The sequence below is a fragment of the Budorcas taxicolor genome, chromosome 14 (assembly GCF_023091745.1).
Source record: "Budorcas taxicolor isolate Tak-1 chromosome 14, Takin1.1, whole genome shotgun sequence".
Classification (NCBI taxonomy): domain Eukaryota; kingdom Metazoa; phylum Chordata; class Mammalia; order Artiodactyla; family Bovidae; genus Budorcas; species Budorcas taxicolor.
Window position 1 is genome coordinate 80,925,173 of NC_068923.1, and position 26,399 is coordinate 80,951,571.

At 49.4% G+C, this 26,399-nt stretch overlaps 1 protein-coding gene across 2 annotated transcripts in view; it reads right to left on the reverse strand.

Annotated features, from left to right (window-relative positions):
- Nucleotides 1-980: 980 nt before the first annotated feature.
- PTDSS1 (phosphatidylserine synthase 1) overlaps nt 981-26,399 on the reverse strand; it is a 69,334-nt gene continuing 43,915 nt past the window's right edge. For both annotated transcript variants that reach the window (XM_052651957.1, XM_052651956.1), the window contains 6 exons: nt 24,930-25,042; nt 22,167-22,232; nt 13,371-13,470; nt 5,102-5,170; nt 4,027-4,096; nt 981-2,070 (listed from right to left, as the gene is read on the reverse strand). In XM_052651957.1, coding sequence (XP_052507917.1) covers nt 1,961-2,070; nt 4,027-4,096; nt 5,102-5,170; nt 13,371-13,470; nt 22,167-22,232; nt 24,930-25,042 — 528 coding nt within the window. In that variant the 3' untranslated portion in view covers nt 981-1,960. The remainder of the gene's footprint in view (nt 2,071-4,026; nt 4,097-5,101; nt 5,171-13,370; nt 13,471-22,166; nt 22,233-24,929; nt 25,043-26,399) is intronic.

Here is a 26,399-nt window from a genome sequence, read left to right on the forward strand (position 1 = left end):
TGCTCTGCGCTTCCAGGTCACCCACACTGGGCAGGGCCTCCTTGAGAGCAGCCTTGGAGAAGCAACCCCTTCCTTAGCTGGACCAGCTACTGGTCAGATGAACCTGGAGATGCTCAGGGACGTGGTCCAGCACAAGGAAGTGGAATTGAACACTATGTCCAGGATACACATTCTGTACCTTCAAGCTCTGAGAAGCCAAACAAAACACACCTAACTTCCGAAGTAAGACAAGTGTTACACGGTGCCTGTTTAAGACAGTGATGGAAGCGCAAACGGGTCTACAGAGCGGGTGCCTCTTGGCTTCTCTTTGGGACTTTAATCGGAAGGATGTGGCTGCTGTTCTAAGAGCACGTGCATGCTCAGAGTTGCGGCCGGCACGGCGACCCCCGCAGCCCCCCGCGCCAGCCCAGCGCTAGCGACACTTCTCTGGAGCAAGCCTGCGTGGGCTCTCAACCGAGTGGCTGCCAGAGGCCCAGGGCACAGGAAGTGACCTGAGCTTTGAATGATTCATTTAACCCTTCCACCCCAGAATTCTTTGCAGAAAAAGAAAAACATGACGGCTACAGTTAAAGATTTCCTTAAAGGAGGAAAAGGCATCGAAACTTTTGTGCTCTGTGAAAGGAGGGAACAAAGCTATTCAGCGAGTTTATGAGAAAATCAACTGGGTACTGGTCACTTATTAGAAAAATCAATCCAACTTGGCTGATGTAACCATTCCCCTAGCGCACACACGCAAAAGACAACAATGACTATCTTGTTCATTTCCTGTCGATCGCTTGGGAAGTTTAGGAAAAGGAACATGTGTCTGTAAGCCCTCTAAAATACATATATATATTTTCTCTTTTCTTCTCACTACATAAAACACAAACATATTCACAGAATCCTAAAGCCACTTGAAAAACAGTGATTGCTTACAAACAGTGAAAAGTATCAATAAGATGCAAAGAAATGAGCACTTAACGGAGGCCAAATTTGATGGGCTTTAACGCGAACCATTTTATTTAAAACAGGGATCCATCAGAGGTGGTGAACTATCAGGGTCAGTGGTCTAGAGCATGGCACGGATGAAAGGGAATACTCACCAGCACCTCACATGGGACTAAAAGACAATGTCAGCAACACACCATGAAAGAAAACAAAGAAAATGGAAAAGGCACCTGGCTGGGGGAGGGGTAGCGCGAGCACTGCCTCCGGGCAGGTTCCCGCCAGTGCGCTGTGGCTAAGTCTGGACCAGTGACGCTGGAGAGGGAACGGGAACGTTCTGGTCTAACGCCCAGGATCCTATGTGGGGAGCTAACCTTTCCGCAGGTTTGTTTCTACCTGCCACATGTGGTTTCAGGTCCTAAAAGGCGGAGGAGGTTGCTAAATGTAACACCAAAGCTCCCCACTTTTTTTCCTCTAGGAGAGAAGGGGAGCCCTCCTCCAATTCAACTTCAGCAGTGGCTTCTGAAGGCTTATATAAGCATCCCGACTTAAAAAACAAGCAGTAAGGAAATAAAACACAGACAAGTAGGGTGGGCTTAAAACCAGTCAGTCAAGTGGAAGGGCAAGAAAACGGTGGTGACCTGTTCATCAACTGTCCCGGTGGGATGCCCTGTCTCAGTGAAGATGTTTAAACCGCACCCACAACACAGGAAGCACAAAGCTGCTCCGGCAATTGAGTAGAGCTACCGTCTCCTCCTCCGAGCACCGTCCTGCTACCAGTGGCCAAGTGCTGAAGTTACCAGGGACCCCCAAAGGCCCGACCCCCTCCCGCAATCGTCTGCCCCGCGGGGCCGGGTCTGTGGGAAACAAGACCCACGCTCTCAAATAACGACCCCCCCCCCTCCAGCCCCCGTTCCTTCCCAATGACGCTGTGCCTTTCGACCTCCCTCCTCCCGGCAAGTCCAGCCGATTCCGTCCCCTCCCAGTTCTAGGCACTCCCTGGACACATCTTGGATTATTATGAACCAGGGTCTTTTCATTTCTTTCCCACTCCGTTGGTGACTTTTGACTTGGAATGTCGATTCCTTCTCCTGGAAGAATGGCTCTCGCTGTTGCCTGGATGCTTGGGGGGGCCGTCTTCAGAACCTGGTCAAGAGGAATCGGGACACGTCAGCCCTCAGCATCGTTGCGGGATGCGGGCCCAGGCTCTGTCCCTCTGCCCCAGCTCTCCCTGCCCGGGCCGCCCGCTGCTCCTCCACTGATCCTCGGGCGCCATCTAGTGGCCTTGCTAATAAACCAACACATAGACGCCCCAGTGGACACGAGTTTGGATCAACAGGGAGGCCTGGCGTGCTGCAGTCCATGCGGTCGCACAGAGTTGGACACGACTGAGCCACTGAACTGACTGACTTGACTGATGGAAGCCCCGGGCCTCGGCTAACCAGCACAGCTAGGGCCTGGGTGTCCTGAGGATGTTTTACATCCCGGCAGGGTGGATTGTGGTCCATGGCCATGGGGGCCAGAAGTGAGAGCACAGATCACGTCAGAGCACAGAGGAGAGCCCATGACAACTTACACCACGTGGGTGTCGAGTCTACCTTCGCAACCAAAGGGCGCACCAGTGAAGTTTCCCCCACCTTGGTCGGCTGCAAACCGTAGTTTCTAAATCCCTAAACTGGAATGAATTCTTGACTTGACAGGTGTGAAAGCTATCACACGACTTCTGGGGTCTGACCTGGAGGCCTCCCACCACTCAGGACGGGCAGCCGGGAGTCACCCGGGAAGACGCCGCAGGCCCTGGAGAGGCTCAGGGTCTACAGGGCCGGCATCCTTTGTCACGCTCCGTTGTGTGGGAGCTCAGAGAAAGGCGTCTACATGGGCTGAGTGCTGAGCAATCAGCAGGTTCCCAGCCAGCTGGACGGTGGGGCCAGGGCAGTGGAGGTGGAGTGGGGGTGGGCATTCCGGGCAGGGGGTGTGTAAGGTCTGAAAGGTCATCGGAACTTCCTGGCAGGAGGCTGGCTCTGCCCCAGAGTTGGGCACGTGGACCACCTCTGGCCTAGCAGTGGAGCCAAGATTCTCTGCTCCAGGGCTCAGGTTTTGTTTGTTTTCTAAACCATCGGCCTACCTTTCATTTACATATATCTCTACCACTGCTTATATCTTGTAGTCTTGTCACTGCAGAACCTGGAAGTGCCACGGACTCATCTCTGGGCTGGGGAGGGGGGGGTTGGTTCTGAATAAGGGAGCCCCGGGGGGAGAAACCCTGTGCCCACCTCCATCCGCATCCCACAGTAGTTGGCGGATTCAGGAGAAACCGCCTCCAGCAGGGTGACCAGCACTCTGCGGCGTTTTCCCAGGGAGAGCTGTGCTGAGCCTCACCCCGGAGAACGCAGGAGAGTGACTCAGCAGAGCTGTCCCTCCCTCACCCCCGCTTTGCTGAGCCAGTCTTAGGGCTGACATTCAAGGTCTCTGGTGTTCGCTTCTCTCCTTTTAGTCAAGTCCCATGATCAGTTCATGACTGACGAGCAAGTACTGTCTAGTGGAGCCTCCTTGGGATCATTTTTCTACAAGCCAAATTCTTTAAAAATAACCAGGTGGCCCCGGATCTTTCCAGAATGCTCTTTAGGGAAAGGCCAGTGGGAGATCCCTGACTACACTGCGGAAATCCCTCTGACGATGGTCCGTCTCTTGAATAAACGCGATCAAGCAGATCCGCCTCTTTTTTGAAAGGCTTCTCTCCTGGCACACAACTCTTCCTAACCCCTCTCACTCACAATGAAAGCCAAGAGAAGGAACATCTCCATCAGGATGGCTGAGACAGTGAGGTCTCGCTCTGTCCTTCTATCTCAGAAGAGGCAGAACCACATGGCGCCTCTTCTTATAAAGCCAAGTTTCTTGGGCAGAACCTATGAGCACTTTGCTTCTTTTTTTTTTTTTGCTTGTTTTTTAACAAGTGACAGGAGACATGCAAGTGAGTAGGTTGGAGACCATTTAGGGCTCCAGATATTTATCAGTATTCAGAGGATAAATTCTGATTAGAAATCCCTTTACTGGGCTTTGGGAGCTTTGAGCAATAAGCAGGAGAAAGAGGGTGAGAAATACCTTTTGAACCTTTCCCGTGAGACCAGGAGACGTCCGGAGTGTAGGTGCCATCTTCACACTCTGAGTAGGTCTAGGGAGAGAGGCAGGCTTAGCAGTGGGATGGATTGCTCCCAGGGGGAGAGCAAACAAGGAAGGGTGCTCCACCCCGGCCTCTCTGGGGCTAGGGACCCCCACCAGCAAGGGCGGGACCGCCTGGTGCTCAGGCTCTCAGCCCTAAGAGCAAGGCTACTCCCAAGTGATGCAGAACAGATCTTCCAGAAAGTGCCTTTAGCTCCTTAGGCTAAAAGGATAAATAGAGGATGAAAGCTGCTATTTTCACTTAAAAAAAAAAAAAAATCCCAGTTGACGAGACTGCTATAGCGTTTTAAACCCACTCATATCAATTCTCTACCTTAATCCTCCTCTACTAGAAAGGGAGGGATTCCCAGGTGGCTCAGTGGTAAAGAATCCGCCTGCTAACGTGGGAAGCACTGGAGACTCGGGTTCAATCCCTGGCTCAGGAAGATCCCCTGGAGGACTAAAATGGCAACCCCCTCCATCTGTCTTGCCTGGAAAATCCCCCAGGCAGAGGAGCCTGGCGGGCTAAAGTCCATGGGGTCTCAGAGAGTAGGACACGACCGAGTGGCTGAGCATGCCCGCACCCATGCACGCAAACGAAGTAAGCAGGGCGAGAGTCTCAGCAAGGGAACCCCAGGCTGGGACGCAGGAGGAGGCCTGCACAGGGTGAAAGACCCAGCTTTGCAAAAACGAGTCCAGGGCTTGCCCCGCAATTAAAAACAAACAAAAAGAATTAACAAATAATTTTAAAAGTTTTAACCCTCTTAAGAAATAAGGATAAAAGTACGGGAGCTATTGAACAGGGCAGTCCCAAGCAAGAATGGAAATTATAGGAAGTGAATTCTGAACTGGCTGTGTTTGGGGGGCGGGGGGAGCGGGGCGGCGGGCTGATGCCCTGTCCACGCTCTGCCGGCCACGCCCCACCTGCCGGCCACGCCCCATCTTCGGTGACTGTGCTCCCGGCTACAGTGCCAAGCAGGGCGTGAAGGTAAAGCCATCTCTACCTTCCCTTCTATACCTTTTCTCGGTGACCATAGTGCTCTGCATACCAAACCATGCCGTACAGGCACAGGAAGGTGGTGAAAGCCTGGAAGAGAAAAACAAGCACAGAACAGTTTTAGAGGGTGCAACCCAAAATTCCGTTTTCCTGAACTTTAGGATTTCGATGGGAATTCACACATGGCGTCTTGAGGAGTTTCTGCCTCCTGCCCCAGGACGCCGGTTACAGCACGGCTGGGTGCGGCAGCGACGACCCCGGGAGGCAGCGGGGAAGACCGCTAGGACTTTCTGAGAGAGGAGCTGGGACACCTCGGTTACCAGTGTCTCCGTAGTTGGCTGGGCTTCCCTGATAACTCAGCTGGTAAAGTGAAGAATCAGCCTGCAGTGTGGGAGGCCTGGGTTCGATCCCTGGGTTGGGAAGATCCCCTGGAGAAGGGAAAGGCTACCCACTCCAGTATTCTGGCCTGGAGAATTCCATGAACTGTATAGTGCATGGGATCGCAGAGTCGGACACGACTTAGCGACTTTCACGTCACTTCACTTTCCATGGTTATCACTGTGACTCTGCCGTCAGAATGAAGATCTCTTCCAGGTGTGGGATCAGGTAGGTGCATTTTCTGAGCAGCTCTGTGGCTTCTGGCTAAGAGCACGTATGGGCCTCTATCTTGTACCTCTTTTGGGGGTCTGATTCTCACAGTCCATCCTCTGCACCTTGCCCCCCATCACTGGAGTCAGTTAGGAGGACTCAGCCGGTCACCTTCTGAGGGAAACAGGATTTTTTTGGTTAATATTTATTTTTTGGTTCCGCTGGGCCTTCCTTACTGCATGCAGACTTTTTCTAGTTGTGCCAAGTGGGGGCCCCTCTCCATTGCGGTGTGCAGGCTTCTCATTATGCTGGCTTCTCTTGCTGTAGAGCATGAGCTCTAGGGCACGTGGGCTCGGAGTTGGGGTGCAGGGGCTGACTGCCCCACTGCAGGTGGGATCTTCCCCCGACCAGGATCGAACCAGCGTCTCCTGCATTGCCAGGTGGATTCGTAACCACTGGACCACCAGGGAAGCCCAGGAAGAGGGTTTCTGAATGAAAAAGCAGTTTTCCTTCCGTGTAGGGTCACAGTGGTGCTGGGGGACCCTGAGGACACAGGCCCACGTGGAGGTGGCAGGGCCCAGCAGGACACCACTGCCCTAGGCGTGGCACTGCTTAGTCTCAGCGGCCCCACTGCAACCCCAGTTCTGGCTGCTTCTGTTTTTCTGTTAGGTAGATAGGAAAATAAAGAGAAGGTCAAGTTGTCTTGTGAGACTGTGTGAAAAGACACAGGCATAGTCCATGGTTACCCAGAGGCTGGCATCACCTCCACTCCCCCTGGTGTGCCCCACCAGCCCCCCATACCCTAAATTATGCTCTAATTTAAGGGAAAAAATAGCACCTAAAAATCTAGAGTTTAAAAATGTGTCAAAAAACTGAAAGTTGGGGGAAGTTCCTGGCTGCCTGGACTACACCATGTGACAGGACAGGAAAGGACCCCCAGCCGGGACTCAGCTTCCCCTTGTGACCATGAGGGAGTCGCCAAAACCAAGCAAACAAGTGCCCGTTCTGCTGTTATGTGGTGGTGCTCAGCTGCGCAGTTGTGTCCAACTCTTTGTGACCCCACAGACTGCAGCATGCCCAGGTGGGATCATGTCCATTGAGTCAGTGATGCCATCCAACCATCTCATCCTCTGTCATCCCCTTCTCCTCCTGCCTTCAATCATTTCCAGCATCAGGGTCTTTTCCAACAAGTCAGCTCTTTGCATCAGGTCACCAAAGTATTGGAGTTTCAGCTTCAGCATCAGTCCTTCCAATGAACATTCAGGACTGATTTCCTTTAGGATGGACTGGTTGGATCTCCTGCTGTCCAGGGGACTCCCAAGTCTTCTCCAACACCACAGTTTGAAGGCATCAATTCCTCAGCGCTTCTGCTGTTCTGTTTCTTCAGAATTCCTTACTTTGGGAACCCACTGACAGAACATCCTCCTCAAGGTCTAACCTCCATCTCTTCCACTCCGTTTCCTGCTGGGGACCTGTCCCCTTGACTCAGTCATGGGAATAGTTGTGAAATTAGGCTGTAATCTTCACTTCTTGAATAATTTCAGTTCTTTCTAAGAGTCATAACTTTAAATCTAGAAGTGTTAATCCTCATCTCACAGCAGAGGAATAAAGCTCAGAGAGGCGAATGACCTTAAAGACCCACAGCTAGAGGGTGGCAAGACTGAAACCAGAACACAGGTTTCTTTACATACCTGGATCAAACTTTAGGGGTGTCTATCAAAATAAACGCAAATTTTAGGTCTACATGTCTTTAGAGCGCTATCCATTATTTATCTGTCCATTCACCCGTTCCTGGGGGAAGTAAGGCATCATGGGAGGAGCCAGTGTGCCCAGCCCGCAGTCCAGAGGGTGGAGCCGGACTGCAGGGGACGAGGGGCTGCGCCTTCTCGTCACGGGCAGCCTGTAGCATAGCCCGGGTCCAGTTCCTCCGGGTCAGTGACATTCACAGAGTGTCTGCTGGGTGCACGGAGTCACTTTACGGGTCAAAAAAAAAAGGAGGCTGAGTGCTCCCCTGGTCCTTCCATGCCAGTGAAGTGGGAATAGTGGAATGGCAGAGAGATAACATGAAATATAAGAAGACCCACTAGTTCCTTTTTAAAAAATTAAATCCTTACTGAAACTGGTGTATATTAGGGTGTTTTTTTAATTTAAGAAAACTCGTATCTCCCCATCAAAAAAGTAAGCCATGAATGAATATACGAAAATCATAAAATGAAAAAACGACTTCTAATCTTTAACACAGTCCAGTACTTGTTCAGATTTCTAATATACAGCATCATTAAATGTACCGTTTTCACGGCATGGCAAGAGCGGAAAGACTACGGGATCTGTAGCACGTAAAACTAAGTATGTCAGCTCCTTGAGGGAGAGAGCAGGACAGCCTAGGTTGCACAAGGAGGGGAGGGAGGTGGGGGTCCACCTCCAGGGACCAGTCGGTGACTGTGCTGCGAGGGTCGTCATTGCGCATCTCGCCCACCAGAGGGCAGGCGTGCGGGGCTCGTCTTCCCCAAGCTTTCTCTCCTGCCCTGGAGGGCAGACTGGCAGCTTGGGGCTGCTCCAGGAGCAGACAGCTGGGCAGACCTTGCTTTGCAGGAGGGCAGCAAACACTGGCGGGTGCTGCGTGGCAGATGCTTATCATCACGAGCCATGCAGAGGACCTGCTGTGGTGGCCACATTTACCACTTCACCTGGGTACAAGAGGCCCTTGTCACACGTGTCCCAGGAGACAAAAGCTTGTAATTTATGGGTTTGCAATCACACCTCTGGAAATCTAGGCAAGTACCCACTTAAAATGTCAAGGCCTGGCATTTAAATAGCAATTGTGCAGATTTTGTTTAAAGAAAGAGAAGAAAAAAAGAAAAAAGAAAAAACGTGAGGGCTAAGAGCCAAGGCAGCACACAGACCCAGGTGTGGCTTCCATATTATGGTTACCAGCATTCAAATCCACCCAGACTCATTAGACAACTGGTGCTGTGGCAGCTTATCAACCAGCATACGGGGTCTTTATTTCTACATTAATCACAAATTCTGCGTATACTCTCTTCCCAATCAAGGCAAATAATTGGGGGCTTTGTTTCTCTTAGCGTGGAGACATGGCGTAAACTGTGTTCTCTTACCGAAAAATGTTTGCCCCCTAAGACTGAGACCAATCTTGATCTTTAATAAAAAACCATGATTATAAAATGTGCCGGGGACACACATTTTTTAATATTTATTAAACCCACACTTTATTTCCACTCTTTTTCTGTAACTGATGAATGTGCAAGGCTGTGGGGACCCCTAATCATCCCAGCCAGAGGTGTCTCTTCAGGCCAGCTCCCCTTCCAGGGCACTCGTCACTGACAACACTAACTGGGGGATTCTACTTATCTGCAAAGTCCTCTTTCCTGTGGCGGTTTCTCGTCCCCGGCCCAGCCTCTAAAATGTGGCCTCTCCTCCCCTCACTATGGCCCCCGACTCTTACCAAGCTGATGTCTCCTACCATTTACCCCAAGCATGGACGCCTCCTGACTCCTGCGTCTCCATCGCTGACTGAGTCTTTCCAGAGCTCCTGGACAGACCAGAACTTCCAATGACACAAGACACCTTCACCTGTAAAGTCTAATGGCCCCTCACACCTTAACACACCTCCTTTCAACGAGCTTCTCGGATACGCCTCAACCTGTCACTAGTACCGGAAGCCACGAGTGGCCCAAACAGGAAACGTCCCCGAACAGGGGACGCCTGCTCGGCCGGGTTCCTGCCGCCCTTTCTCTGCACCCTCAATGCCACTGCCTGGGACAGGTCCTCCCTGGGCTCCCAGCGACACCCTCAGGCTCAGCCCTCCTCCGTCCCCTCCCTTCCACGCCTCCGTCCCCTCCCTTCCACGCTCTCCCGACCTCCGGCTGCTCCGTGAGGCAGTCTTTCCACCGAAAAATCCCTGAATTTCCACCGACACAGAGCCGGTCCCAGGCAGACACGTCCCACCCCCTCGTCCTCCGCCTTGCTCTCGCCCTCGCTCCTCAAACAGGCCGCCATCTTCCCGTGCCTCGCGCGGGGGCGCTTCGTCTTCCCACCTGCCTGTCTCGTCATACGTGTCTGGGTCTCCTGGTCTCCGTCTCTGGACCTCACGCCCCTCGTCTCCCCGCATTTGAGGAGTGTTTCCCGTGCCTCAGGCGCTGCGCTAGCGTCTGTGGGACCGAAGGACGATGGAGACTTATTCTCTGTGAGCAGCAGGAAGTGCCAGGTTGAGGAGACCGACATAAACACCACAGAAAATGTCACGCTGGGGCCAGAGCTTGAGGAGGTATGTACCGAATGGGACGGTTCCCCCCAGGAGGGAGTCCTCTTGTCTGCCTTGCAGGCCGGAGTGTATTGCACGCGGGGCGCAGATGGAAGGTTGGTCTTGGCATTAAGGCTCGCCAGGTGGACGAAAAAGCAGGGCAAAGCACGCAGCGTGGGCAAAGGAAACCTTTCCGGTGCAGGCAGGACAGGTGTGGAAGGACGATGCGCTGAGGTGTTCGGTAACCGCGAACAGGCTGGTGGAGCCTGAGGACGGGGGACTGCAGGGCTGGGTGTGAGAGCCATCCAGGCACTGACGGCCCGAACACGCGGGCACGACTTCGCATTTCCGCTGCTGGGTGTGCGCTGGGGACCCGTCCTCCTTCCCACCCTTTCTGTCCCCCAGGGGGAGCTTCCAGGGGTAACCCTGCGCTTTCCCTCACCCCTTCCCCAGGGGGGCGGCGTGTCTTAACTGACTGGGGAACAGGGATGCGCAAGCCGGCCATTTCCTTTCTCAGTGTGGGGAGGCCGGCTTTTCTGAGGCTGGAGAGGAAAGTGTGTCTGCTCCTGGGGCTCGCGACTGGAAGGCCCTCGTTGGCATCGGACGCGGAGACTGAGAACGTGGGCTCTCAGTCATAAAGCGGCTGCTTCTGACTCCACAGCCCTCGTTCTTCCTGCCTGTCTCCTAACTGCTCTGAACCTGGGGGGGTGGGGAGGGGGGGAATACTGTTCTCTTGGGCCCTCTTAAGCCCCAGCAATCGGGACGGATTCTAAGCGGGGAGGAAGGGATTCCGACCTGAATTCTGGAAGACCGCTTTGGCAGCAGAGTGGAGAACGGATCTGAAGGGCAGGATGGAGAAGATGGGGCAGGATGGAGAAGATGGGAGAGGACGGGGTGGAGCCGGGTCACATGGCAGGGAACCTGACGGCTGACTCAAGAGGTGACGTCGGGAGGTGGCGGCCGCCTCGCCTCGGGGCTTCGGCTGGGCGCCCGTGGAATGGGAGGACCCTGTGATCCCGGGTGACCCCCAGCGTACCTGATCGGCTGAGCTGCACCCCAGCTTGTCGGCTGCTCTCTCCAGAGCTCCTCCAGCTCTGTGCACACACACCAAGATGATATCTGAGCATCAGTAGTGGGCAGAGGTAACTCCCACATGCCCTTGGAGGGCCTCCGAGGGGGACCCCCATGGAGTAGGGAGTGGGATATCTCTAGCCAGACTTTCTGGGTTTGAGCCCTGGCTCGGCCAGGACGACCTTAGGTAAGTTAAGGGGACCTCTCTATGCCTTTATCTGGGAAAGAGGATAACAAAGTACTTCCCCTCAAAGTGTAAAGCTCTAATACACAATGTGTGAAAAGTGCTTCCAGCAGTGCCTGGCGCATGGTAAGCATGAATAAATCTCATCTTTGCAGTCACCTACCTGTGCGGCTCCACATCAGGGCAGCTCTGATGAGCACTCGGCCATGTGACGGACTTACAAGGGACCACGCTAAGGGATGGAGAGACTGAGAAACGGGTCGTGTCCTCAATACAGTTACCATCGCATAGACACCAAGGTGCATCAAAATTCACCAACCTAAGGAGGGGGATGCTAAGTGTCTAATCAGTAAAACACAGTGAAAGTCTCTAAAAGTTAGAGACTGGAGGGGCCCGGAGACAGCTCATTGGACACAGCCGGCCGTGGGGAGACTCTTCTGGCGACTGATGCCCCTGGAGGAGGCCTGCAATAGGCTATGATAAAAAGCACCTTCTGTCCACATCTCAGGAGTCCCGCTGGCCTTAACTTGCCTGTGGTCCCGTTGGCGCCAGGTGAGGGCTGTGCCCACCCCTGCCCGCCATGAGTACCCGCTACAATTCACAAAGCCAGGGTGCCCGTGCCAGAGAGAAACGTGAGGAGCAAAGGGTAACATTTCCTGGCCCGTCTGACCAGGAACCAATCCTTACATCTTGTCTCACTGTGACAGAAAAAATACACCTGAGCATGAATTCTGGAGTTTGAGGACAAAAGAGATCCTTCTCCCCTTTCACTGTTCAATGCACAGGCTCAAGGTACATTGGCACAGTTAGGATTTCTAACAAGTAATCCTAAAAATAGATACCATGAAAGACAATAAAAACACTTTAAAAATACAAAGTTCAGTCCTGCCAAAAGGAAAAAACAAACGAACAAAAAAAGACTTGAATCTGATTAAGCCTCTAGATCCAGCTACCAATTTATAGAAAATACAGAAGACAAAGAAATCTGATAAATGACAGTAAGGATGGTATCAGTAAAACCAGACAAGGGGAAAACCTACAGGACAAAAGATTTTGTTTCTTCAACAAATAAACTGCAAAGCAGAGAGTGCTAGAGATGGAGAGAAACATGTAGATTAAAAGAGGCATGCAAACCAATTGCAATGAGTAGATGCTGATTCAAATAATCTGTTAGAAAATACAAACTTGAAGGAAACATGAGAAATGTGAACACTGATCAGCTGCTTAACAATATGAAGGCGTGAATTCTTTTTCCAGTGTGATAATGTCATAAAAAGAAAAGCCTTCCTGTCTTTTTAGAGAGACATCCTGAAATAGGAAAAGTGGGCCTGCTTCTAGTAAGCTGGGGTAGGGATGGTGCGTGTGGAACAGAAGGACACGAGATCAGCCATTGGTGGGTAACTGCTAAATCTGGGTGATGCGTACGTGAAGGGGGAGCGACCTTATCTACTTGACATGTTTGAAATTTATGTGATAATAATAAAAATTTTTAAAAGCCCGAGTTAATTTTCTAGACTAAGTAAGTAAACGCAAAGAATCTTAAATGTAAAATAAGACTTTTCTCTAGAGTAACAAAACAAATTAAGAAGGGCAATCACAGAATTTTAAATTTTAAAAATTTTTAGGTAAGATCCTGTTTCATTTGAGAGATGAGGGAAAAGTCCCGGGACAATAAAGCTGGAGGCCCCCAGGACTCTTCCCTTCAGAGAGGAAAACACACCCAACACAAGCATGGCCTATATAACATTGGCCTGGGGAAAAGAAATTGCGTGGCCTGATTACCTCCAAACCCCCTCCCCTTACATGGCCTGTAAACCACAGTCTGTCATTTTGTATATAAACACTTGGTAATACACACATTACAGGGTACAGTAACTATCGTCCCTTCGAGGCAGACCTGACATTCTCAGCAAATGCAGGCGAATGCTCACAAGTGAAACAAATAAGAGTATAATGCACCTGCTGGGGGCATGTGATCAGACCTACAAAGGGGACCAATTTGGGGTGCCACGTGGTCCTATGTATTTGTTCTTGAACTTCATCCCATGGCCAATTTTGGGCTACTTACAAGTAGTATGTCTTGTCTATAAATGTCTAAGAAACCTTGGTGCACAAGAGGGTCTTGTTTTGTTCTAGAAGAGACCATGGGGAGTTTAACACTTCAAGGTAGAAAAGTAATGACTTACCACGCAAAGAAGCCAAAGCACAACATAGAGTATTTGGGTCTTAGAGAAGAGATCTTGTCCAAATTTTATGCAGACAATAGCTTCCAGGAAACCAATGACCCTGTGACACAGAACAAGAGGTTAAATAACAAACTCATCTTATCAGAATGTAACGCATTACCAGAAACATGCATAATTCCATCAGAAAGTTCAACAGGTCAAAAGATTTCTGCTCCAAACACTGGAAGGAAGTCCCCTACAAAATGACAGTGTTCTAGTCTACTGTGCTTTCTTTAGAGACAATACATATTATATGTATTTTATATAAATATATAGATAGATAGATTTAATAAAAAAAAAGCTATTTTACTCTCTTCTTTTTTTCAGATTATTTTTTTAGAGCAGTTTTTCAGGCTCATAGTAAACTTGAGGGAAAGGTACAGATTTCTGACCATTCTCTGCCCTCACGCACGCACAGCTTTCCCCACTATGAATATCCCCCACCAGGGCAGCACATCTGTCACAAATGATGAACACAGTCACCCAAAGTCCACAGGTTACCTCAGAGTTCACTCTAATGGTGGTGTACATTCTATGGGTTTGGATAGATGTTCAAAGTGTAACGTATCCACCGCTGGGCTTCCCAGGTGGTGCTAGTGGTAAAGAACCTGCTTGCCAAGGCAGGAGACGTAAGAGATGCAAGTTCAGTCCCTGGGTTGGGAAGATCCCCTGGAGAAGGGCATGGCAACCCACTCCAGTATTCTTGCGTAGAGAATCCCATGGACTACAGTTGCAAAGAGTTGGGCACAACTGAAGCGACTTAGTGTACACACATCTACCATTAGAGGGTCAGACGGAATAGTTTTACTGCCCTAAAAGCCCTCTGTGCTCTGCTTATTGATCCCTTTATTCCTCCCTGGAAATAAGTTATTTTTCACATCTTCCTTCCTCACAGACCACAATCTCAGTGTGTACATTTTCATAGCCACAGGCCACTTGATGTCATCTCGGTCAGAGCCATCACGACAGGTGGACAGACACCCCCTTGGTTGAGACCCTGGCAGAGACAGGAAATCCACCACCTCTGTGGGCAACTTCTTCTGCTCTTTCAGTCTCTTTAGCTTTGGGTAAGTTGTTCCTTATCTCCAGCAGGTACCTGCCTCCTCCCACCCCAGTCCTAACTCTGCCCTCTACAGACATACAGGGGAGCGTGAGCCTCCAGGTGAGGCTTTCAGTAACTTGAAGGCAGTGATCACATTCCCTCCCAGCCATCTAGGAATTTCCAGATTTAATATGTCCAGTTCTGCTGACAATAAAAACCTTTTATTCTCTGCATCCATAAGGAATTTTGCTAAATAAAATGTTTTAAAAAAAACTTTCATGTTTTACTCTTGAATTAAAACATTAAAGAAAAAAGCTAATCTTGTATTATAGAACTTCATTTATGAATATTAAAATCAGGCCTTTATTACGGTTCAGAAATTGAAGGTAAGAACTGAGGAGGTGGGGTACCACAGCTCATCCCTTCATCCCAGTGACTGCCCAGAAACAGCGATTTCTCACAAGGCTACGCTAGCTATTCCTTGCTCAGGAGGGAAGCAAGACAATCAGGGACTGGTCCTGTTGTAGGCATAATCTCTGAAATCAGGCAGGAAGGGGCCCGGAAGACCCCAGGACCCCTCCCCAGTGCAGACACAGAGGTCACTGCCACGGTCAAATGGATGGACAGCTCTAAACAGCCGAACACCTGGAGTCAGAACCACCAAAGCAGGAAGTCTCCAGTATGGATCTCTAGAGAGTCTGGGGTGTTCTTGTCCCCTGGGACGAACCGAACAAGGTTTAGGAGTGGTTGCCTGAATCTTTAAAGACCACCCTCACACACACTCACACACACACCCCGGCCCAATAAAGCACAGCCCTTGTGAGAAAGCCGCATTTCAGCCCAGCATCGTGGGAGGCCAGAGGGAGCAGGGCTGAGGTCGGCTGTCATCCTGAGATCGAGACCACCAGCCGACACTAGGGGGCAGCAAAGCAGCTTCGGGAAGGGCTCCTGTGGGCGGACACAGAAAGCAACGCAGCCCCGGCTGCACCGGCCTGAGGGACTGCAACAGGAAGAAAGTCTGCCCACCCGCCCTGAGCGGCCAGAACAGCGGGCTTTACTGTGACAGGCTTCTAAATAGTCAACTGACCGAGGCGCCCTTGGAGAGCTCGGTGACCAGCTGATTAGAGCTGTGTTTCTCAGACTTCTGTGACCTGAGTCCCACGGCAGGAAACACAATTTTCATTTTGTTCCCCCTCCCACACACAAACAACCTGCCCCAAAACACACAAAACAACTGTCCCCTTGCTGACATTTTCCTACCCTATTTCATTGTCAGAAAAATGCTGGTCATGACTCACTCAGGTGACTTCATAACGGCCTGAAATTTGCTCTCAAGACCAGTGCTTTGCAGTCAGGAACTTCAGGATGACTTGGTCCCACATGCTGAGGATTCTTAGCTAAACTGTTGTCCACGGAGGTGACCTTGAGTAAAGACTGGGTGGGGGAGGGAGGTCAGGACGGAGGCGGAGGGGCAGCGGGAGGTCATGAGGTGACATGGGTCTCGAAGGCCACCCCAGAGCTCGGCTTTCAGTCTGAGGGACCTGAGAATCCTGGGGGCGTTGCAGCAGAAGGCTGAACTAGTTTCATTTTGTGGAGACTCATTTTGGCGGCTGGAAGAGAACTGCTGTAAGGAGACCGTGGAGGTGAGGACCTGGAGGAGATGTGGGATGTGGGGAGCAGCGGGAACAGGGATGCATCACCCCAGCCATTCACAGACCCCATACCCAGCAATGCTGGCCCTTAGAGGGAGTCCTGAAACGTAACACCCTCATGGGAGGTCAACATCACTTCCTTACAGGCTCAAATTGCTGTCGGCCTGGGGCTTGAGGCCAGAGGCCTGGGTACTGTGGGAGCCTCTATGAAGCCTGGCAGCTGAGGCAACACCAACCACCTCGCCCTGGGCAGCCCCTCCATGGTATTGCCCTCAACTTAGAGCCAATTTCAATCTCGGATCTTGACCAGGCTGAGCAAGGCGGCCAATCTGTGGCTGGATAGAACCCAGGACTCTCCCTTCCCTTCATGCTTGTTGCTGTCCTTATCGTGAAGGAGCATGTTCAGTTCAGCTCAGTCACTCAGTCGTACCTGACTCTCTGTGACTCCATGATTGCAGCACACCAGGCTTCCCTGTCCATCACCAACTCCCGGAGCTCACTCAAACTCATGTCCATCACCAACTACCGGAGCTTGCTCAAACTCATGTCCATCAAGTCGGTCATGTCATCCAATCACCTCATTCTCTGCTATCCCCTTTTCCTGCCTTCAGTCTTTCCCAGCATTAGGGTCTTTTCCAATGAGTCACTTCTTCACATCAGGAGGCCAAAATATTGGGGTTTCAGCTTCAGCATTAGTCCTTCCAATGAATATTCAGGACTGATTTCCTTTAGGACTGGAGAAGGAAATGGCAACCAACTCCAGTATTTTTGCCTAGAGAATCCCATGGACTGAGGAGCCTGTTGGGCTACAGTCCACAGGGTCGCAAAGAGTTGGACACGACTGAGCAACTTCACTTTCCTTTAGGATGGACTGGTTGGATCTCCTTGCAGTCCAAGGGACCCTCAAGAGTCTTCTCCAACAACACAGTTCAAAAGCATCAATTCTTCAGTGCTCAGCTTTCTTTATAGTCCAACTCTCACATACATACATAACTACTGGAAAAACCATAGCTTTGACTAGATAGACTTTTGTTGGCAAATGTGCTTTTTAATATGCCGTCTAGGTTGGTCATAGCTTTTCTTCCAAGGAGCAAATGTCTTTTATTTCATGCAGTCACTATCTTCGGTGATTTTGGAGCCCCCCAAAATAAAGTCTCACACTGTTTCCATTGTTTCCCCATCTATTTGCCACCTCTTCTTAATATTTTCTGCTTCTGTTAGGTCCATACTGTTTCTCTCCTTTATTGTGCCCATCTTTGCATGAAATGTTCCCTTGGTATCTCTAATTTTCTTGAAGAGATCTCTAGTCTTTCCCATTCTTTTGTTTCCCTCTATTTCTTTGCATTGATCACTGAGGAAGGCTTTCTTATCTCTCCTTGCTATTCTGTGGAACTCTGCATTCAAATGGATATAGCTTTCCTTTTCTCCTTTGCCTTTAGCCTCTCTTCTTTTCTCAGCTATTTGTGAGGCCTCCTCAGACAACCATTTTGCCTTTTTGCATTTCTTTTTCTCTGGGATGGTTTTGATCACTGCCTCCTATACAGTATCACAAACCTCCATCCACAGTTCTTCAGGCACTCTGTATATCATATCTAATCCCTTGAATCCATTTGTCACTTCCACTGTATAATCATAAGGGATTTGATTTAGGTCATGTCTGAATGGTCTAGTGGTTTTCCCTACTTTCTTCAATTTAAGTCTGAATTTGGCAATAAGGACTTCCTGATCTGAGCCACAATCAGCTCCCGGTCTTGTTTTTGCTGACTGTATAGAGTTTCTCCATCTTTGGCTATAAAGAACATAATCAATCTGATTTCAGTGTTTACCATCTGGTGACGGTCATGTAGTCTTCTCTTGGGTTGTTGGTAGAGAGTGTTTGCTATGACCAGTGGGTTCTAACGGGCAGGAGTCAAATCAACTTTGGGCTGCCTGAGGTGCCTCTGCCTGGAGTGAGGCTGGCCACTCATAAATAAAAATGACCTAAACGCAGAACCCGGCATCAGGAATAGAACAAGAATGTGTCACGGTCTTACTGAAACTGGGGCACGAAAGCGCTCCGCCTGGTGTGTGTGAGCTGCATAAAGTCAACCTCGAGCAGAGACTCTTCTATCTGAAGCACAGGTTGCTCCTGGATTCTCAAGATGCCACAGCCTGTGTGCATCCTACAGATGCAGCCCTGCAGCTGCACAAAATACTCTGCCGCGAGAGCTTGGGGCGCAGATAAGTCACTCTCCAGCGGCCAGGAGCTGACTCTCTACCAGTGGAAACAAGCCATGTATACAAGCGACACAACTATGATACAGTCCCATAGAGAGCCAGGAGCCACTGCAGAACTTCAGGAGGCGGTTCCAGTTCCGGTTCAGATGAGTTCCGGTTCCGGTTTGGGGAGGAAGTGAGCGCTGAGCTGGGCCTTAAGGAGGTAGAGAACTCTTTCAGTTGTGCTCCATGGAACATCTGGACTTCCTAAAAAGCCCCGGGGCAGGATGGAGAGGGGGAGAAGGGGGCGGAAGGTCCTGGGGGGCACGCCCAGAACGATCCTGCTCAGTTATTTTGCTGTATATCAGGGTTTGGAGGAAGATATCATTGGAGAAAAAGGATTCGGTTGCTGAAAAAGATTTGTGACTATTGCAGAAGACTGGGGCTTGTCAGTAGGTGTTTCTGAGCAAGGGAGCAGGGAGCAGCAGGAAAAAGGGTGGTCAGTCTGGAGGAGGATGGGATGAAGGAGAAGACACTGGAAACAGGAAATGGGAACCTGGCAAGGATGCTGCCCTTGCAATGTGAGGGCTGAGGGTGGGAAACAGAGATGCGTGTGGACCAGAGGGAAGGCAGTATGAGAGGCTGTGAGCAAAGGTCGGCAGGAAGATGATGGTGGCCTGGGAGTGCTGGGGAAGGTGGAGGAGGCAGGAAAGGCCTCCTCCAGTTGTCCGTTCCCTCCAAACACTCCCTCCTCCTGTAAGGACACTGAGCTGCATGCTGTGTCTACCCTTAAGAAGAAGCCTGGAAGAACTGCAGCATAATTACCAGAAGTTGTGGAGGGGAGAGGGGTGGCAGGGAAGCCAGCCAAGGAGACTGAGACGCAGCAGAAACGGAGGAAGAAAACCTGCAGGGCAGCTGCTGTAGGAGGAAGGAAACAGTCTAGAGATGGCAGATGCCACAGAGAAGACGGGAGAGGCGAGGGTGGAGAAGGACGTGCCGACGTGGAGCTGCCCTTGCACAGCTCGATGTGCAGAGGAGCAGAGGCAGACGCTTACTGTCTCAGGTCACAGCAGGGCTGGGACAACTCGGGAGAGGAAGCCAGTGTGGTGAGAGGCAGTTCGGAAGCAGCCAGGCTCCAGGCCTGGGCCCTGGGACCAGCAGCTCTGACCCAACCCCTGGAGACCCAACCCAAGGACTTGCCAGAGGAGGAAAGGTGACTGCTCACTCCTGTTACAGCCACAGCTTGGAAGCCTTCCTTCCAGGGCCAAGGGATCCAACCTCTTTTCTTCATCAACCAGCCCAATGCTCTCCTTTGGAGGCACAGAAACTCAATTATAATGGGGAGGGGAGGGGGAGAAAGGTGAAGATGAAGACAGTTTCACGTGCACACCTGGGCCATCTGTCCACCTCGATCTGGCCCTGACACCCACGAAGATGTAGTAACCAGAAGAGGTTCCCCCACTTCGACTTCTCCCCATGGGTTCCCATTCTCCGGATGGATGGAGTCCTGTCTCAGTTGGGCCTAGGATGTTTAGGGACCAAAGGCTGTAAGTTCAGCTCCATGGCACAACTGTGGAGCCCACACTGAAGGTCTGTATTTCATTACATATAGTGACAATTAATGCCAGCTTTTTGAGGGTGTAACACTTACAAAGGAGAAAAGTGCCCACTACATGGGCTTCACCTCTGTTCCCTTGCATGTCCATACTGTGATAGAGTGAAAGTCATCCCAAAGTTAGTGAAAAGAAAACTATAAAGCATCAACCAGCTGTTAAAGAAGGGGTTTCTCTGGTGGCTCAGTGATAAAGAACCCACCTGCCAGTGCAAGAGACACATGTTCAGTTCCTGGGTCAAGAAGATCCCCTGGAGAAAGACATGGTGACCCATTCCAGTATTCTTTCCTGGAGAATCTCATGGACAGAGGAGCCTGGTGGGCTATACAGTCCATGGGTCACTAAAGAGTCAGACACGACTTAGTGATGAAAACAAAGTTGTTAAAGGAAGTCAGACATTTCGGTGTTTGCTGTTTTGCTAGAAGATGAAAGAAACCAAAAAAACGAAGGTGGCAGGGAAGCCGGAGGAAGGAAAGAAAAGAAGATGGGAGGTGGTGGCCCCCGAGAGGCAAACACCAGAGAAGAGACTGGAGGCCAGGCCTCCTGCTGCACCATCGCGGGCCCACCATGCCGACCAGACAGAGGCTGCTCCTGCCCGTTCACACTCCAGGTGGGTCCGCCCTGCACGATTTATGAAGAGGGACTTGCTGTTTTTCAGCACAGCCCACTAATCTCAAGGTCCACTGACCTTGACATCACCATTCTGGGAGTCCTTGATTCTCAACAGAGCATCCTAAATCAGCCAAATGACCTCGCATTTATTTCAGATCATTTGCATTTGACCCTCTTTCACCATTTTCCAGTAAGGGGCAGCTTTTCTGCATTTGCTCCCACCCTTTGGCCTAGCTCTTGGCTATTTCTCCCACCACAGGGATTAAACTTTCAAGATACCAGATTAGGGAGAACTGCCTGTCTCTCTGATCCACCATCTCCTTTTTCCTCAACAGGTGACTAGACAGAGTTCTCTAGTCACAGCAGAATAAGACTGTGGCAAGGACTTATAAATGTGTAAAGAAAAATGCACATGGAAAGAAGATGCATGGGACAGAGGAAAAGCTCAAAGGCAGAGAACCAGTCCTCAGACAAGACAGTAAGAAAGCAACCTGCCTTCCTGCGACAAAAGTATGTAAGGAGTCTGGTAAATGTAGATTCTCTCTCCCACCAGAGCAGTCAACAATGGAAACTGAATACATCCTATTACCCTTTAAGCTACTTTGGGTAGGAAAATCAGCTTACATCACAGAGTTTGCCAGAAACAGTGACAAAGGCCTTTTGTCTTTTGAAAGAAGGCGGTGGGAAACTTGAGTAACCCTTCCAGAATCTGGGTGAGAGCTGGACGGACACATGGACACACACACACACACGACAGCTGGACACACACACACACACACACACACACACACACGTTTGGAAGAAATGACAATGTAACGTAAGCAGCAAGTATCTCTAAAAAAAAGTCGATGTCTTTGGATGATCTTTTATTCTTTTCTACATTATCAATATGTATTACATGGAAAAAAAATTCCGTTTAAAAATTTGTTGTGGTTTTCATCAGACTGTCTTTATGCTCAGTTTAAAATCTAGATTAGGTCCTGAATTTAGGCTCCTTGAGTGACTGAACTTCACACACACACGTGCTGGACGTCTCTGGAACTTCTACTGCTGGACAGCATGGCAAGATGTGGATGGTGTTGCACAGAGGAAGCAATTACCTGAGTTACTGAACAGCATTTCACGTTTAATACTGGGGGTGAAACTGGATAATCTATGCTTTCTTTCAAGTCATTTAAGTAATTATAAATTCAGATACAGCATTTGTATCTATAATAAGACGATAAATTGTGACCATGTGGCTAAGTATTAGTTTTCTTTGGGACAATAAAACCAGACCCTTTCTGGTGTGAAAGTAACATGAAGCGTGGTCAAGCCCATCACAAGACGTTGTCCCAAACTTACTATCGATTTCAGAGGGAATTCAAACAATTCATTTCCTTATTTATTTCAGGAAACAAGGCCTCCAATTCTATGTGGAAAATATCTTTTGATTTCCTACTGTCTTTAAAAAAAATAATTTCTACATCCTCTTTCTATAACTTGCCAGTTAACTAGTCTAAATTTAAATCAGAAAAAGGAATGTTAAAAGCGAAAGACACACAAAAATAAAACTGCACTGAAAGTCACTTAATGTAGGGTCAAGAAAGAACTCAAGAAATCTACAGACATAAGTGGTTTCAAATGATAACAGATTACTCACCCAAACACCCAGCACTGTGTTCCCACGCGTTTGCACTGCGTGTCGGTGAGGTAAGCGTAGTACTGTCTAAAAGAACAAAGGTAGAATTCACTGACAGCCTCTGGAAGACCAGCAAGCCAATACAGAACTCACTCACTCTGACAGTGTGAATATAAAAATTGTCTGCCTTGTTCCACATACTCAAGCTGCCTGGTCTAGTTCTATTCAAAGGAATAGGAAGCCAGTGCCTGCTGAAACCTTCCTGTAAGAGGCTAAGAATTTGGACTGGGATGGAGGGAGGTGGTTTAAAGAGCCAGATTATTGGCAGAGGCGGTCTTGATTCAGAGGCAGACTCCCACACTCCCGAGCCAAGTCACCCCAGGTGGGTGCTTCAGTCTCTCTCCATGGAGGCAGTTCCAGCTCAGCTACACTGTCTCCTCCGGCTCTCTCCAGGACAAAGGCTGCTGACTGTAACCAGGCAGGAAAGCTACACATTTTGGCTCTCAGAAATATTTCAAGGTGACTGGCTACATGCCCAGTGCTCAGTAACCACATGTGGGAGAGGCTGCCTATAGGACAACACAGGCTGGGAGTCTTAGAACTGCCCCTGAAACTCGACCCATCCCTGGGGAGGTGACATCTGAACCAGCGGGGTAAGGGCTGGGGTTACAGACTCCCCTTTGAGGGTCTGAGGAAAGCTATGATAAAGGCACATAAAATTGAAATAATTTCAATGCTAATCTTTTCGCACATGAAACATGCACACAAAATTCTGCATTAAACTTCAGAGGGTTCACGAATGCCCAAAGCTCATCCATGAACTATCGGCTCTGTACCCCAAAGTGAAGAATTCTAGCTGTAAAGAATTCAGGTTTTCCTCTAACTTCACATTTTCATTACCTAATTTGCTTTTACCAGTTCAGCTACTTTACTAACTGCATCCATGCTCTTATACTGCACATTATATTAGACTAAAAGAATATTCACTCAAATATCTTCTCAAAGCAGAGTCATATGAAAGCCTAACCAAAAAAGAGGAAAAGAGAGATCTGGTAAGTGTATATGACTGATACTGAAGCCTGAGTTTTCGCTTCTTTCTGGACCTGCCATTGACTCATTGGAACCTAAAATCCACTAGCATTTCCATCTTTCCAAGATGCCTGTCAACCATCTCCTTAGCCTCAAGTGATGCAGGAACAGAGGAAGTGGCTAATTTTTAAACAAAAGAAACAATTGTTTGAAAACCCGTAGAGTTTGGCAAAAATTTTAAGGAGCTCTCAAAAAGCCCAAACACTGGATTTTTAGTTTCTGCTTGAGTCTCTAGTTTTTGCTGTGAAATATTTAACAATAAGGAAATTTCATGATAAATCACATGTGATTTGCTGTTCTGTTTTCTAAGAGATTTCTTTCCCCACTTATTTGTTGATTGCTCCTAATTTTATGAAGGAACTGCTGCTAATCATTCCTGAAAATAACAGTAAGCCTCAGATTAAATCAAATTTTAACTATGATAAGGAAGTGCCAACCCACAAAAAGGAAAACTGCATTCATGAGATAACTATTTCAGCAGATCACTAGTCCATAAAGTGCCTAAGGGCTGTGGTGTACCAACTGTTACCTTCCTGTATACATTAATATATATTTGTAATAATGCATGAGGACAATAAGAAGTGCTAGCTGGGGGTGAGGGCTATGTCTGACCAAGGAAAACACCCACTCTCCTTGGCAAACAAGACCCTCTACTTGTGTAGTTCACTCACACATTAAAAATAATTAATTAAATTATCCCACAGTTCCCAAAGAAGTTTACTTTGAATCAGTGGTGCACAGACTTTGGGTGTTTCTACTGAAACAATGTAGAACAATTCTTCTACTGATAATGGGGAGACGCCATACTAGTTATAAAACCCTAATCGCTCTTTCCAAACAGGAACAACAAAACAGATGGAAGTGTTCCACTCTGCAGTTCACTGGGATGGGTCCGCGTGGGGGACTCCAGTCTGTGAACAGCACCTCATCTCTAGGGTCCTTCATGAATTGTGACTCCAGGGCAAGGACAGCTTCCCTGGAGGATGAACACCCAAGCTTGTCCCTGCTATCCTGGAGGACCACTGGAAAGACATTTGAAAAAGGAAATTAACTTAACTGGCTCTAATGGAACTAATAAAGTTTCATTCTAAAAATAACATTTATGACTTCAATCCACCGTAAAAATGTTTGCATTCTTTGATAATCTCATGAAAAATACCTCAGTATGTCTCTTCCTCATTTTGTTTTAAATAGGATGCTACAGGGGCAAAAAGGGCTTCCCAGGTGGCTCAGTGGTAAAGAATCTGCCTGCCAATGCAGGAGATACAGGTTGGATCCCTGGGTCACGAAGATCCCCTGGAGAAGGAAACAGCAACCCACTCCAGTACTCTTGCCTGGAGAAGCCCCATGGACAGAGGAGCCGGGCGGGCGACAGTCCGTGGAGTCATAAAGACACAGCTTGGTGACCAAGCACAGGGGAAAAGAACAGCTGGGAAGATCATAAGGGGTCTGAATGTAATGGGGTGGTGTCGGTCTTCATGTTACTGAGGTTGGAGAAGCAGAATGTTTTCCTCATGTTCTGGATATATAAGTCTTTTTGTTCCCTTGGAAGTATAATTGTCTAGAATGACAGTCTCATGGAAAATCTGCTAGTTTATATGACCTCCTTAATGCTACACAGGAGAAATGATGGGCAAAATGACCTGCAAAGCAGGTCAACATGTTCAAATGACTGTCAGGCTAACACAGAATTACCTTACTGTGGGAGCCGTGATGCCACCAATAAAGAGAATTCGACACCAGCTTAATGGATGACTGGCTTGGAACACAAAGATATGTTTCAGGAAGAAGGTATTCAACTCGGTCAGCTGCAAAAGAAGGAGGCGTGAGTCAACCTGGTGCTTCGAGCTAAGTCATGAGCATCTAGTCCTTCAATGGACACTCTATAGCTAAAAATAACTGGAATGTTCAAAGCATCTCCAGAAAATATATCGGGTCTCTTAAGGGTTTGCTATTTAAGCCCAGGTACAGCCAGGACAACATGGGCACCAACCAAGCAGGGGTCCAGGGGAGGTGCTGGGTGCTGAGAGGGGCATCGGCCATTCAGCGTGTTTCCAGGTTCATGTGACTGTGACCTGGCTCACAGGCATGAGCTGCTGGGACAGTCAGGAGGGAGATGCTTCCAGAGCAAAATCAGGAAAACAAATCTGTGCTGAGGAACACCTTCGCAGCTGGACAGAAATCAGGCCAGGTCGAAAAGATATCTGACAGCAGGAAGCAGGCTCTTTAATAGCCAAAAAAAGCTTGAGATGCTGTGCGTGACTGAGAGATGACTATGGGCTCATTCAGCTCGTGCCGGGGACCAAGCAGATCTTTGACGAAAGGCTGAAAAGCTCTTAAAAGTGGGTGTGGGGGCTGGTCCAGGCTTCACCTGGCAGTGAGACTGCTCCCTTGAGGGCAGCACCCAGTGCCAACACGTGACCCATCCTGGCGGCACAAAATGTGTCTATCAGGAAATCCATGCTCCATGGCCAGAGGCCCCTCCTGTCCCCTCCAGATGAAGTGAGCAGCAGAGATTAGGAAAGGTCACTGCTTTAAGAGCACAGGAGTACTTCCCTGGTGGTAGTGGATAAGAATCCGCCTGCCAATGCTGGAGACACGGGTTCAACCCCTAGTCTGGGAAGGTCCGGCATGCCACGGGGCAACTGAGCCTGGGCACCACAACCATTCAGCCCACGTGTTGCAGCTACTGAAGTCGCTGCACCTAGAGCCTGTTCTCCGCAACTAGAAAAGGCCCCGCAACGAGAAGCCCAAGCACCACAATGGAGAGCAGACCCCCTCACCGCACCTAGAGAGCCCGTGCAGCAGCAGAGACCCAGGACAGCCAAGATTAACACAGTTTTTAAGAAAAAGAAAAACGTACATCACATGGACCAGCAGGTTCACTTCAGTGACCTAAAATGTGCATCTTTCCCCACAGTGCTGGGGTTTTTTAAAATTTATTTTTAATTGGAGGATCATAGTGCTGATTTTCAGAGAAGGCAACGGCACCCCACTCCAGTACTCTTGCCTGGAAAATCCCATGGGCGGAGGAGCCTAGTAGGCTGCAGTCCATGGGGTTGCGAAGAGTTGGACACGACTGAGTGACTTCACTTTCACTTTTCATGCACTGGAGAAGGAAATGGCAACCCACTCCAGTGTTCTTGCCTGGAGAATCCCAGGGAC